This window comes from Ascaphus truei, chromosome 4 (assembly GCF_040206685.1).
Source record: "Ascaphus truei isolate aAscTru1 chromosome 4, aAscTru1.hap1, whole genome shotgun sequence".
NCBI lineage: Eukaryota > Metazoa > Chordata > Amphibia > Anura > Ascaphidae > Ascaphus > Ascaphus truei.
Genome location: NC_134486.1, coordinates 202,183,108 through 202,198,179, shown reverse-complemented (window position 1 = coordinate 202,198,179; position 15,072 = coordinate 202,183,108). Strand labels below are relative to the sequence as shown.

The 15,072-nt window shown below is 43.3% G+C and overlaps 1 protein-coding gene across 1 annotated transcript in view; it reads right to left on the bottom strand.

The window, feature by feature from the left end:
• The window catches only part of PLG (plasminogen), a 164,745-nt gene that overhangs the window by 35,610 nt on the left and 114,063 nt on the right, over positions 1 to 15,072 (bottom strand). Inside the window, exons 14-15 of the mRNA XM_075596748.1 lie at positions 1,498 to 1,618; positions 281 to 355 (exon numbers count right to left, since the gene is read on the bottom strand). Coding sequence (XP_075452863.1) covers positions 281 to 355; positions 1,498 to 1,618 — 196 coding nt within the window. The remainder of the gene's footprint in view (positions 1 to 280; positions 356 to 1,497; positions 1,619 to 15,072) is intronic.

The window sequence follows — 15,072 nt, the reverse complement described above, 5'->3', positions numbered from 1 at the left end:
ACGCTCCTCTTATCCAAAGCCCTGTGTTGTGTCGTATTGGCTGACCCTCCACCACACTCTCAGCTTTCAGAATAGTATATTGTTCATATAAGGGAGAAGGACTTGGGCATCCACCCCAGCATATGTGGTCAGTTTGGGGGAAATAAAGAGGGGTTACAATCATATAAAAGGTATCGGGTTAAGACCAAAGACTCTGTGAGAGCAGATCATATTTTCCTTCTATCATCACACTTTGATCACGTCCTTTATTTGTTACAGTCAGCAAGTCTGGGAAACTTACCGTTCCAAGCAGTGTGCAGCCGTGAGAACCCACTGAGGATCGATCAAAGTTCCTCCACAGAAGTGCAAATTGAAACTGGAAGATAGTGAAAACAGAACATGGAGCTGATCAGAGCTCAAATTACTCAAATAACCCGTTAGTCCCTTAGGAACAACAGGCGTGTTGGTATGTTTTTTGCCATGTACTGTATTTGATTTGACAAATAAGGCTACAACATTATTTCATATTATAGTTTTAGAAAGGTCTTCCTATCATCTTATTTTTTATCATTATTGCTTTCCTTTGCAAACACTCTGAGTTTGCTCTTATTTTTCTGCTGGTTCCTTTTTGTTAAATAAATAAAAAACTAATACATACAATGTAGTCAATATTACCCAAGCAGTTTTCTGCCATAAGACTCCTTCTGTCGGTGGAAACGACCTTACAGCTCATTTAATATAAAATCATTCATCTTATTTACCGCACACTACTTTGTTCTGGACACATGGGCCACCATAATAAAGTTACAGTATGCGCTAGAATATTTTCCCAGGATGAATGAGCTGTAAGTGATTATCAAGCACTAATAAGTGCCTTATGGCAGAAGACTGCTTAGTAAATATGACACTGTATGACTTTCTGTTATCGTATTTCCTTTATTATCAATGATTGCTCCCTTTTTTGCCAATTCTTAATGCAGTAATCCTGAATCAGGAGGTCCCTCATAGCAGATCCTTGGTACCTCAAACTCTAGGGTCTCTGACCCCCTATTTCCTAAGATATGTGTAGCCTGTGCGAGATACAAAAAACTACAAATACTCACAAATAGAAAGTCATCACATCATTGCCCAAAGATTTTGTAGTTTTTTATTGGTCGCCAGAGCTAAGCTGGCCCTGGTGGTCATATTATGTCCACTGTGCAAGTAGTTTTGCTCATGGAGAAACAACTTATATATTAGGAGCCAGGAAGTTCATGGAGATCAGAAGACATGAATTACTGTAACTCAGAAGGACCTCCTGGTATAAATAATGTAAGGAAAAAAGGTATTCCCCTGCCCAAAAAATGAGCAGTGCGAACTGCTGCTTTAATAAGAGATTTCTCTCGCATCTGAGATTTGTCTTCCTTGGATGAAATGTCATAAAAGCAAGCAATATTTTCAGCAGTGTGCGCTAATTTTACTTCTACTCATTTTTTTTTTTTTTTTTTTTTTACTACTTCAAGAAGAACCTCAGGGTACCTTGTTCGAAGACTGATCTGCCACGGCCAAGAATGTGGGACTGATTCGCATCCACCAACTATCCTCCCATAACACTTCCTTGGTTTTATCTTTTGTTTTCCATACTCAGCGTCTGTCATGACTGATAGAGACAATTAAAAAATGAAAACATGATGTAAAAAGTGGAAGGCGCACATAAATCAGATAATTCTATAATAAAGTTCATTAAACAAGACAGAACAAAGACTTTTTTTTCAAGATCTTCGCCCTGTAAAACAAGTGCAAAACCAGTGCAAAACCCACCAGAAAAATTACCTGCCAAAAACATTGAATTGAACGAAATTGATATTTTTGTATGACAAAGTACACCTGTTTTTTAAATGATAATAGCCATTATCGATCTGTTGCCATTCAAGTGAAGTGTTAAGTATTACAAATAGCTTTACTTATTTTATACAGATTATAAGCAAGAGACTTAATGCCACATCAATTTTGACTGATGGTTGGTTATTATTGGTTCATATGTTATGTGGGTCTCTTAGCAAGCTGATACTATATACATAAATTTAGCATAAAGTAACGTAACATGCTAATGAATAGAGACACAGAATGAAAATGTTTTACCTCAATACATATATGCCTACATGTTGTTTAAAACCACATTGGTTAAAATCACGGTACAGTACCTGTAGTAAATAAAACTGTATACAAATAACAAGATATATGCATCTGACGATCGTCTCCTTCACCCTCTCCAAGGAAGAAAAGGCAAAATTCAGGCGGTATGGTATGTTCAAAGAAAAATTGGGAATGCGGAATCTGCACTACATAGACAATTTGGATACAGAAAGGTTCCATATGGATGCACTCAAAGGGGACGCCTCTTTAATTTAAAATGTAACTTTTAATTAATTCTATAAAATGATTAGCAACCAAAATTAAAGTAAATTAAGTTTGGTTTTAACAACAAACAAATAACTTGAACAGCATCCTATAATACTGATCAGACAATTATGGTATGGGGTTGTAATCTACCTACAATAATAATAGTGATAGTAAATACTAGTAAAATACTAATACTTAGTAATACAACATGTGGTGCTTTGCACAGTAATGAACAGGTGGTGTGCTTTTAAAGCTGCAGTTCATTCTTTTTTTTATTTTTTATTTTTATTTATTTTTTTACTTCAATAGTTTCATGTGGGCAATCTCTAATTACCTAAAGAACTGTATAGCTGCAGGTCAATTCGTTCTCCATGTATTGATCAGCGAAATTTGGTGACATAATTAGTGAAGGTATCTGTTTATATTCTGCTTCAATCCGTCAGTGGAAGCTCATGAATATTCATGAGCACTCCTGCATTGACATGTGCAAGAGGGAGGGCAGTGCTGACAAAGGGGTGTGCCAGGGTTTGTGACAGGACATGAAGGGGCAGTGCCTTAGCAAATGCTTGTTAAAATAGAATACAAGAAAATTGGCCTTTCAAAGTTGTTTTTTTAAAAACAGAAAATGCTAAAAGTATTTTTTCTTACTACAGAACTGATTTATTAAAAAAAACACACATGCAGGATATTGACTGAACTGCAGCTTTAAGTTGAACCCTGCCTCATGTGCCAAAAGCAGTGTAAAGGAGTACAAAAGTAATTAAAAGTCTGTTAACCATTTAGTGTATGGAGTGAAAGAGATGAAAGTGTAGCCAGACATAAATTGGCTATGTAAGTGCTTAAGCTGCTGAGTGGAGACATAGGGGGCTATGCACTAAGCTCAATGGGTTTGCATTCTGATGTTCCAAAAATGCACGTCCGTTAAAAAGTGAGGCCGGGGACGCGATTCCCTAAGGCCTTGAGCCCATTTTTTAACGTACCTGCTCAAAATAGCTCAAAATAGCCACAGCGTACGGGTTGCTTTTTTTCCCCCCCTGCTAGCGTTCTTAAACTTCAAGTACGCAAGCTGATAGAAAAAAAAGCCGCATGTAACATTTGCATGGAGATTCTGTATCTCCATGCAAGACTGTTACAGGTGATCATACACGAAATAAATACATTTTAATAATAGTGTACATGAGCAGGGGGTCTCAGGACCTGAACCGCATTGGTTTCAGGTCCGAGGACCCCCTACTTCAGGAGATACAGGCCCCGTTATGGGGTGCCGGTATCCCTTGCACTTTAAAGCTCCCGCGTCACGTGACCGGGATATTTACATTCTGCAGGGGATACCGGCACCCCATAAAGGGGCCTGTATCTCCTGAAGTAGGGGGTCCCCGAGGCTGAAACCAATGCGGTACAGCTCAGGAGACCCCCTGCACATCTACACTAGTATTAAAACACACATAACAATAAATAATCATTCATTACCGTAGCGGCTATCCGCTATGGTCATGAAGCTGCATTAATGTACATTTAAAAAATAGTGTGCGGGAGCATGGGGTCCCCTGAGCTGAACCGCATTGATTTCTGCCTCAGAGACCCCCTGCTTCCCGAGTTACAGGCCCCAGTATGGGGCATCGGAGGCAATGTCGCCGCCATCTTATTGCGTCCAAGACGTGACGTGGGCTCTATAAAGATGTCGGCGACACTGGCACCGATGCCCCCAAACAAAACCTGTAACTCGGGAAGCAGGGGGTCCTGAGGCAGAAATTAATGCGGTTCAGCTCAGGGGACCCCCTGCTCCCGCACACTATTAATAAAAATACATTAAAGCAGCTTCATTACCTTAGCGGCTATCACCTAAGGCAATGAAGGGGTTAAGGCACAATAGCATGTTTATTGGGGACAATTGCCCCCAATAAACATAGCAATATACAACACACATCCCCCCGCCCCCTAACACATACAGTACTGTAATGGGCAAAAAAACTATTATCCACATCTGGATAATAATGCATTTGCCCATTTTAAATACATATAAATTACAAAAAATACAGTCAATATATATTACACTTACCTTTTACAGGCACCCACGATGAAGGCCGTCTTCATCCTCTTCTTCATCCTGCCCATGTCCCTCCGGTGCTGCAAAACATACACAAGAATAAAAACAGCCAATGTAATGTCCCCTAACCCCTTAATCAACTTAGCGGTTATTAACCGCTACAGTCATTAAGGGGTTAACCCACCATCACCCACCAATCGGGAGGTCTACATAACCTCCCCCACTGCCCCCCCACCCTATGAGGTCTAACAATCCTCACCCACTACCCAGCCGGGAGGCCTACCCACATACCCTTGGGGCCAATACCCCCTTCCCCCACCCCCAGTACCCACAATAAAAACAATACACTGCCCCACAATAAACATCATTCTATTTATTAAATACATAACCCACCCCTTGTGCCCCCCCATAAATACAGGATTTATTATTTTACATACAGGGTTCATACCCTAGGCCCACGTGAGTCCCCGGTGGGCCTGACGGGTCACCTCACAGACCTACAGGTGCCCAGAATCATGTTTCACACAGGGTCTGGAGGCCTGTTGGTGGTTCCCGCCAGGTGCTATGGTCAACCAGGGGGTCTCCGCGGGTCACAATCGGGTCTCCACGGTAGGCCCGCGGATGTCTGGTGGGCCCCGGGTCAGACCCACAGGTGTCTGAGGGGCATCGGGTGGTTCCCACGGGGGTCTGGGGACCCACGGGTAGTCCCTACGGGTCCGTGGTGCCCCCACAGATGTGGGGCCACCAGTTCTTCCCCGCAAGTGTCCCCCGTGGACCCAGCAGCCTGGTACCCATTAGAAGCCCGAGGATACCGCAGGTGGTCTCCAGAGGTCTCTCGCAGACCAAAAGGAACCAACCCTGTATGGAAAAAAAATAAACCTGACCTATACATTAAATACATCAATCCCCACCCCACCCCCCACCCCCAACACATACAGTACAATAATGTGCTAAATAACTATTATCCAGATATGGATAATAGATTATTTGCCCATTATGAAACACATAAAACATGCATAAATCAAAACATGAATTTTTAATCTTAAAATCACCACATTGCATGTTACAATAATTCCAGCAGCAATTGTAAATAGAAACCAACAAACCAGCAGCTACACAAATGTATATGGAATGTTACACAATTGCATTGAGTGTGTACATGATGCAATTAATCTGTGCATCATGTAACACTATGCAAAATATATGTAACAATAAAATACACTATGAACAATGTCCCCTAACCACCAATGCCATCATGAAAATCAAATAGAAACTAAGCAACATCAATACATTTACCATCAAACAATTAATCCATTTCCTAAACCAATTACAATACAATACAAATCAATTATACAATTCCCTATTCAATTCCTAAAGCCAAACCATTGCCAAAACAATTCTAATTGAAAGTAACCACCATCATTCTAATCTAACTACCAGAGAGAAGCCATTAAAAATAACCTGTAACTAAATACAAATTACATTATTCACACCAATGTCTAAATAAAGCTGAAAAAGACATTACACATACATGAAAAGAACATAAATATTAGCAAAACAATCAATTATTATCCCTTGATGTCTATCCATATAGATAGAAATACATAACATACAGGGGCAATAATAGAGCATAAAAACAATGCATTTACATCCAAAAATCACATAGAATACACCCATTCAGTGTCTGTGAATGTAGGTATATCCATAGCTACATAGATACATTCACGGGCATTAAATGGGACTGAAAAAATAAAAGACATGAATCAAAAATCAAAAAAACCTGTAAAAGTAAAAATAATAAACTTTTCTTTTGTTTACTTACCATTAGATGCCCACTCACCGAAATCAAGGCGACCCGGAAACACTGGAACCAATCCACAGGTAACCATAAAATAATAAACCCTTACAATCTATAACGGTGTCTTCTTTCTTCTATTTGTAATCCTTCCGTCAGTCTTTGGGTCTTCTTTTCTTCTTTGGGGTCTTCTCCGTCTTCTCCGTCTTCTTCCATCTTCTTCCATCTTCTTCTGCCACGCCCTTCTTTTCTTCTTAGGAGGGGAGGTGTTCCCTCCTCGGCGTCTGGCTTCAAAATGAGGCGACATAGGCTTTTATAGGCCTATGACGTCACATTTTGGTCAAATGTTTCCCACGGTCTTGATTGGGCCGTGAAAAACATGTGATTGAGAAAAAAAATATAAAAAATGATGACGGCATTTAAAGGCAATGACGCCAGCCAATCAGAATGGCTGAGTTTCAATTGCCTTTAAGATGACATCATCAAAACAAAGATGGCTTGCGACACATGGTACGGTAGCCAATCAGATCATGGGAACTCCATCCCAACTCTGATTGGCTCAAGTAGACCATGTGACTGAGGCTTTGCTTCAGTCAATCAAAATTGGGATGGAGTTCCCACGTTCTGATTAGCTACCGTACCATGTGTCGCCGGCCATCTTTGTTTTGATGACGTCATCTTAAAGGCAAATGAAACTCAGCCCTTCTGATTGGCTGGCGTCATTGCCTTTAAATGACGTTATCATTATTTATTTATTTTTTCCAAATCACATGTTTTTCACGGCCCAATCAGGACCGTGGGAAACATTTGACCAAAATGTGACGTCATAGGCCTATAAAAGCCTATGTCACCTCATTTTGAAGCCAGACGCCGAGGAGGGAACACCTCCCCTCCTAAGAAGAAAAGAAGGGCGTGGCAGAAGAAGATGGAAGAAGACGGAGAAGACCGCATAGAAGAAAAGAAGACCCAAAGACTGACGGAAAGGATTACAAATAGAAGAAAGAAGACACCGTTATGGATTATAAGGGTTTATTATTTTATGGTTACCTGTGGATTGGTTCCAGTGTTTCCGGGTCGCCTTGATTTCGGTGAGTGGGCATCTAATGGTAAGTAAACAAAAGAAAAGTTTATTATTTTTACTTTTACAGGTTTTTTTGATTTTTGATTCATGTCTTTTATTTTTTCAGTCCCATTTAATGCCCGTGAATGTATCTATGTAGCTATGGATATACCTACATTCACGGACACTAAATGGTTGTATTCTATGTGATTTTTGTATGTAAATGCATTGTTTTTATGCTCTATTATTGCCCCTGTATGTTATGTATATCTATCTATATGGATAGACATACAGGGATAATAATTGATTGTTTTGCTAATGTTTATGTTCTATTCATGTATGTGTAATGTAATTTTCAGCTTTATTTAGACATTTGTGTGAATAATGTAATTTGTATTTAGTTACAGGTTATTTTTAATGGCTTCTTTCTGGTAGTTAGATTAGAATGATGGTGGTTACTTTCAACTAGAATTGTTTTGGCAATGGTTTGGCTTTAGGAATTGAATAGGGAATTGTATAATTGATTTGTATTGTATTGTAATTGGTTTAGGAAATGGATTAATTGATTAATGGTAAATGTATTGATGTTGCTTAGTTTCTATTTGATTTTCATGATGGCATTAGTGGTTAAGGGACATTGTTCATAGTGTATTTTATTGTTACATATATTTTGCATAGTGTTACATGATGCACAGATTAATTGCATCATGTACACACTCAATGCAATTGTGTGACATTTCATATACATGTGTGTAGCTGCTGGTTTGTTGGTTTATATTTACAATTGCTGCTGGATTTATTGTAACATGCAATGTGGTGATTTTAAGATTAAAAATTCATGTTTTGATTTATGCATGTGTTATGTGTTTCATAATGGGCAAATAATCTAGTATCCATATCTGGATAATAGTTATTTGGCACATTATTGTACTGTATGTGTTGGGGGGGATTGATGTATTTAATGTATAGGTCAGGTTTATTTTTTTTCCATACAGGGTTGGTTCCTTTTGGTCTGCGAGAGACCTCTGGAGACCACCTGCGGTATCCTCTTGCTTCTCACGGGTACCAGGCTGCTGGGTCCACGGGGGACACCTACGGGGAAGAACCGGTGGCCCCACATCTGTGGGGGCACCACAGACCCATAGGGACTACCTGTGGGTCCCCAAACCCCCGTGGGAACCACCCCAAGGCCCCTCAGACACCTGTGGGTCTGACCCGGGGCCCACCAGACATCTGCGGGCCTACCGTGGAGACCCCATTGTGGCCCACAGTGACCCGCGGAGACCACCTGGTGGACCATGGCACCTGGCGGGAACCAAACACAGGCCTCTAGACCCTGTGTGAAACATGGTGCTGGGCACCTGTAGGTCTGTGAGGTGATCCGTCAGGCCCACCGGGGACTCACGTGGGCCTGGGGTATGAACCCTGTATGTAAAATAATAAATCATGTATTTATGGGGGGGCACATGGGTTGGGTTATGTATTTAATAAATATAATGATGTTTATTGTGGGGCAGTGTATTGTTTTTATTGTGGGTACTGGGGGTGGGGGTATTGCCCCATAAGTATGTGGGTAGGCCTCCCGGCTGGGTAGTGGGTGAGGGTGGTTAGGCCTCACAGGGTGGGGGGGGTAGTGGGGGAGGGTATGTAGGCCTCCCAAGTGGTGAGTGAGGGTGGGTTAACCCCTTAATGACTGTAGCGGTTAATAACCGCAAAGGTAATTAAGGGTTTAGGGGACATTACATTGGCTGTTTTTATTCTTGTGTGATGTTTTGCAGCACCGGAGGGACATGGGCAGGATGAAGATGAGGATGAAGATGGCCTTCATTGTGGGTGAATGTAAAAGGTAAGTGTAATATGTTTTTACTGTATTTATTGAAAGTTATATATATTTAAAATGGGCAAATGCATTATTATCCATATGTGGATAATAGTAATATTGCCCATTACTGTACTGTATGTGTTAGGGGGGTGTATTTAGTTATAAATATTGTTTATTATTTTTGGAGGCGCAACATTGGTACCGCAGGCCCACGGGGACCTCCACTTGGTGAGCCGGGGACCCCAAGACACCCGCGGGGTCAGCCGGGGACACCCGCGCGACCCCCAGGCTCCCGCGGGGTCGGCCGGGGACACCCGCCGGCCTGTTGTATGGGTTTTGCGCATGCAAAAATGTAAAGCAATAATTTTTTCTGGACTTAATTTTTTCTAAGTCCAGCTTTTTTTGCGTCTACCTTGAGCTGACGTGTTCTGTTGAACGCAACTTTTGCGTACGCTAAGGTTGCGTTGCTCAGTGCATCCCGCTTAATAGCAGAATTTAACGCAAACAGGGTAACGAACGAGCAAAGTTGGACTTTGGAAAATCCTGAAAAAAGTCAGTTTTAGAGCGCAAAGTGCCTGTTTGCGTTGCTTAGTGCATCGTGTTCAGCGCAACATCACGTTCTAAGAGCACTTTGCGCTCTAAAAGTGACTTAACGGAGCTTAGTGCATGACCCCCATAGTCCGATAAAGCAAGCTGTCACAACCTTAAAATGTGCACCCAAAAAAATTGCTTATTTTTATCATACACTACATCAATGTTGCACTGCCAAAAATAAAGCACTTTTAATTGGATCCGTTAAAAGTATCGGATCCGGAAAAAAAACAGGCATAATACCGCATTTTTAGGTAAAACAACAATACATCAAGTTCCGATATTTATTGGAATGGGATGAACAAAAGAAATACGGCAAATAATGTATCACCTACTCCAGGATGGCGTTAGCCCTGTCTTTTCTATGTATATAATGGCCAACATACTAGCCATTATATTCTGCACATAGGCAAGGAAAGCTAAACCAACCTGAAATAGATGATAAAATAGTAATTACAGTACATTACAGTATATAGTAACCCCTTAATAGCCCACAGGTAAAAAACCTGATTAAAAATGGCTACAAAGGTGTTAATATAAGCATACAAGTACACTACCTACCCCCTTGCCAACCTAAAATAAAGTTAATGAACAATATTAAAATACATTAATAACCCCCCTTCATTACCTTAGTGGCTTATCGCTATGGCAATGAAGGGCTAAATCCATCCCACCACCCCCACAGAAGGGCTAACAACCCACCTCAGGGCAAATAACCCCTAGTTCCCCAACAAACCAACCCTCCGTCGCTAGAATAATGCCGAAGATCCTTATTAGCCAAATTCGGCTAATAGTGATGTTCCTCCACTCCAAGGAAGAATCACTGTGATTACCTTGTGATGGCACTACCTGTTGGTTCACAGGAAGGCCCTGAGCATCCGCTGGTGTTGTTTGGTGGATAGACAGGACAGGCTTTCAGTGCTGGGTTTTTTTTTCTCACTGGTGCAGTGCCTCCATTCCCACAAGGCCTATAGGAATAGGTGTTGTCCACTGTGGAAAACATTCACTCCCTCCCTGAAAAAACTGCAACCTCAGTCAGGAGTATATAACAGCAACTTGGTGTTTATTTCTTCACAGCAGTATACAGCAACAAATCACAGAATACTCTTTCTCAGCCAGACAGATTCACTTCACTGAACCCTACATAACCCAGTAGAAGATCACCTTGCAGTTTGCTGCTCTCTTTGTCCCTGGACTCAACCCCCAGGGCTTGAGGCCCCAAAGATTTATCCCTGACTCCCATATTCCCTGGTGGAATATGGGGCAGCTGATACTACTCCCCTGCGGAATCAGGGACATAAGGGTAATCAAACCCATGGCACTGGCGGTACCTTTGAAAAATTATTCTTTCAGCCCAGGTGATATTAGTTCATTTCCGACCACTGGCCTGGTCAGGTAGTACCCAAAATAAAGGCTCCTGTGGGATCTTGTCCTGGTATGTTATTTTTAGACCTGCGGGTGATATTAGCCATCATCTAATGTCCCTATCCCTCTCTCTAAGAGCTTCTGCCCTGTCTTCCGCAGAGAACTCTCCTTTCCCACCAATGATACACAATATGCCAGCTGAATAGTAGGAACCGGGTCCGGTGCATATGGGGAACATACCCTTGGAACATGGGGTCCCACCACGACAATACTTCCCTCACAGTTGATACATCACACATGGAAGCTGCCCTACAGGGTGTTCCTGATCTTTCTGATATATATGACCCCTCTCTGGAGAAAGCCATGTACTCAGCCATCCCTCCCCCTGAAGGATCATCATCAAACCCAGCTTAGCTTCTCCAGTCCTGGGTAGATTTGGTTACACCTGTTGAGTGTGGTGCAATGTCTATGGAGGCGTTAGGCTCCGCCAGGTGTAACAGTCCCATTAGACCTACCGCGGCCTGTTACTGCCAGAACTTTATATTTATCAAGGTCCGTAGGGGCTTTAAATGCTCGGCCCTTGGCTCTGTTATGGTGCCGCTGTAAAAATAGGTCAGTCGCGGCCATACTCACTGGAGCGGGTGTATCAATGTCCTCCTCCACCCCGGCAGTTGCCTCTGTGATGGCAACATCCGGTTGCACCGGAAGGGTGTTGACGTCTGGGGTACGGAAAGAAGTACTGGCTGGTACCTCTATGATGGATCCCTCAATTGGAACCTGGGAAGGAATGCATCCTCACAGCTCCGTTGGTCCTTGGCATCCACGTGGTTCTCCCAGAGTGAAGCACGTATGTCCGACGCCGCCTCACGAAGATCCTCCAAGGCCTTGGGGATCCTCCACTCAGGTAATGTAGTCATCTTCGATGACGTCGCAGATCCTGGACGCCACCCCCACTCGTTCCGGCTGATGGGATTACCTTTCTGGCAACAAGACAACGACACTCCGGCTGGAGCATCGTGATGGGGCCTTCCATCTCGCCTTGTTCCACAGCAGCGTTGGACACGCCACCTGGGGAAGATGACTGGGACACCTCGGTATCACTGGCCAGCGGCTTGCAGGCAGCGGTCCACTCCTGCACCACCAGTGGAAGTGCCTCAGCCTCCTCCTGGGTGGTCATCTCACCAGGTAAGTCTCTTGTAGGGTCTTGAACAGGAACAAATAGTTCCCTTGGAGCATCCGCTGCCGATCCTGCAACCCAATTGGTACACTTCTTCCATCTAGCCCGGTATGTGTGCTAGCGGCACCTTAGGCTTAAGGTGGGAAGTCCCACATCACTGACATTTGAACTTCAGGCTCACGTCTCTGCCTGGACAATCATAGTTGGGGCAAATGCACTGTAGGAAGCTCTCCCCATTCACTTGTACTACCAGGAAGCCTCCTGGCAGTGTATACTGTGATATCGTGCACTCAGCCATGGTAGGGATGTTCAGCGGGTACTCCTACTCCTTGCCTCACCATGCACAACTGAGGGTGTGGTAGTTCATGTCCGGCTACGCCCCCAGTGGTGAAATTCAATAGCTCATTAACATTTTGCCTCCTCCCCCTGGTGGATCCAGGAGTACAGGTACACTATAGATGGGCGCGGCTTCGGCTTTCGCGCCGAACCAAGCACAACTCAGGGCGCAGTTTCAGCTTCATTCCAAGCCCTGCACAATTTTGCAAAGAAAGCTTGCAACTCTGCAAACCTTGCCACGTGGTTTTCCCGTTTTTGGCATGAACCGCTATTTCACTTGCCGTATTGATATAGCTCCTTTAAAATGGAGGTTCTGACCTCCCAATCTTTGAGATCCCGTCCTGGGACACTTCACATACGAGGACAGTTCTGCTAGAACACACTACGGCCCCCTGTGTTGGGGGCCGCTATTAGTTTTGCTGCAGTTCCTCAATCGGAGGTTCTGGCTTCTTGAAGATCAAGAGCTCTTCCTCGGACACTACCCGCACATAAAGTACTTAGTTTAAGATAGAGTTGCACCATGCAGGCTGCAGTTCCCTGGAGTGAGGCCCCTTGGAAACGACTTAGGAAACTATGAGAAAACAGAGTCCCTGTTTGGATATGCACTCCACCTTATATGTGTAAATTATACATACTGGAAAGAGGTGGTGTGTACCACCTCCACTGATTTGAAAGAATATTTTATTTATTATGAACAAGAAGAAAACAAAAAGGTAGATTAAAACTAAAACTCTCAACAGTGCTTATTGTAGAACTGCAGGTCAATGTATAATAGTATTGTCCCTGCTAATGCGAAACTCTGAACACAGCCTATGATGGAACGTTATTGAAAAGGCTTAGTAGAAGGGGTGTCATAGATTGTAACAAAGCTGCAACAGGGCTCAAAGGGATTCTAAATGTATATCCTGATCCCTAGTTGTGTAGTGGCAGGCTCATAAATGCGTAGTATAGAGCAGCGGTGCGCAAACTGTGGGGCGCGACCCCCAGGGGGGGCGCGACACTGCCGACGGGGGGCGCGGGGTTTACAGAGGCCCTGCGCGCTTCCCGAAGGCACTTAAATTAAGTGCCGGGGGAGCTGCAGGGCCTCTGTAAACCTAACTTACCGTGGCTCCGGCGGCTTCCTCCCTGTGTCGCCATGGCAACGCGGCATCAAAATGACGCTGCGAGGTCATGTGACGTCACGTTGCTATGGCAACGTGACGTCATTACGCCGGAGCGCGGGTAAGTTGGGGTTGGGAGGGGGGCGCGGGAGTGAGGGGACAGCCGGCAGGGGGGCGCAGGGAAAAAAGTTTGCGCCCCCCTGGTATAGAGTAGCAAAATACTGCTACTAACTGACAGCACTGTAACTCTTCCTGACGCCCCACACATCCACATCCACACCAACAGAGGGAGGAGGGGGGGGAAGAGAGAGACAACAGAAGGATAGAATCCTGCAGGCTGAGTATGCCTTGCAGTGTAACCCTATGTTAAGATAACTCTCTCTGATAAATACCTTGAGACAACACAGTTTAGAGTAGCAACATACTGGATTGCCAATAACTAAGAACACTATACTTCCTCTACATACTCCACTCTCACATCAGAAGGGAGAGGGGTAGAGACTGAAGAGCAGGAGAGGGAAAGTGATATTGCCTGCAGGCTGAATCACCCGTGCAGTGTCGCGCACCGGACCCAGGTATGTCTACTTTTGTCCCTCTCTGCTAGTGGATCTGAGCCCACATCTTTTTAGCTATTCACTGAATCATTCTTAAATGTATAATAATGCACTGTTGGGAGAGTGACCATGGCGTCACTAACACCCTACGCGCATTTCGTTCAGTCATGAACTTCTTCGGAGGTGGGCGTGCCTCTGTGACTGCTTCCTGTTTTATACCCACGGGTTTGAACATTAACCCCTACCGAAGATAAGCGCCGTTTAGGACTATATAATGGACCAAACAGTGTGTGCAGCAGCTTCATGTATTTAACAGAGGTCAGCATTAAATTAAAACATAACCCTGCTGGGGGTCCCTCATATTAAAATTAAATTAAATCATATAAATGCCAGGAATTATACTCATAGTGCATTGATATACATAGTATATATGGGATAATTCTGCTTGTAATTTCATCCTTGGAAAATTCACTTACTTAGCTAGGAATATTCACATATATATAAGGTGTAATGGGGTAGCTAAAATGAACCTATAGTGCAGAACTTAAGGACACATCTCCAAACTCACAGAGTTAAAAGAGCCTGTTGGTAATGGATGATGTACATACCATAAACAGATGTTTATAGGAAGGCTGTGTAGGCAAAACCTTCATATAGGCACTGCGAAGTCAGGGTGACTAATAGGTATATCCATTTAGCTTCAGATCTTAGTAATGCTTGATTGATGTCCCCTTTCCTAATTCCCAGGGTAATTTAATTTATACCCTGGAAACTAACGCACGAAACATTACCTCCATGTACTGCATTGATATGTCTTGCAATTGGAGTGTCGTGCTGGTTTCTGATGGTACTTATGTGTGCTAA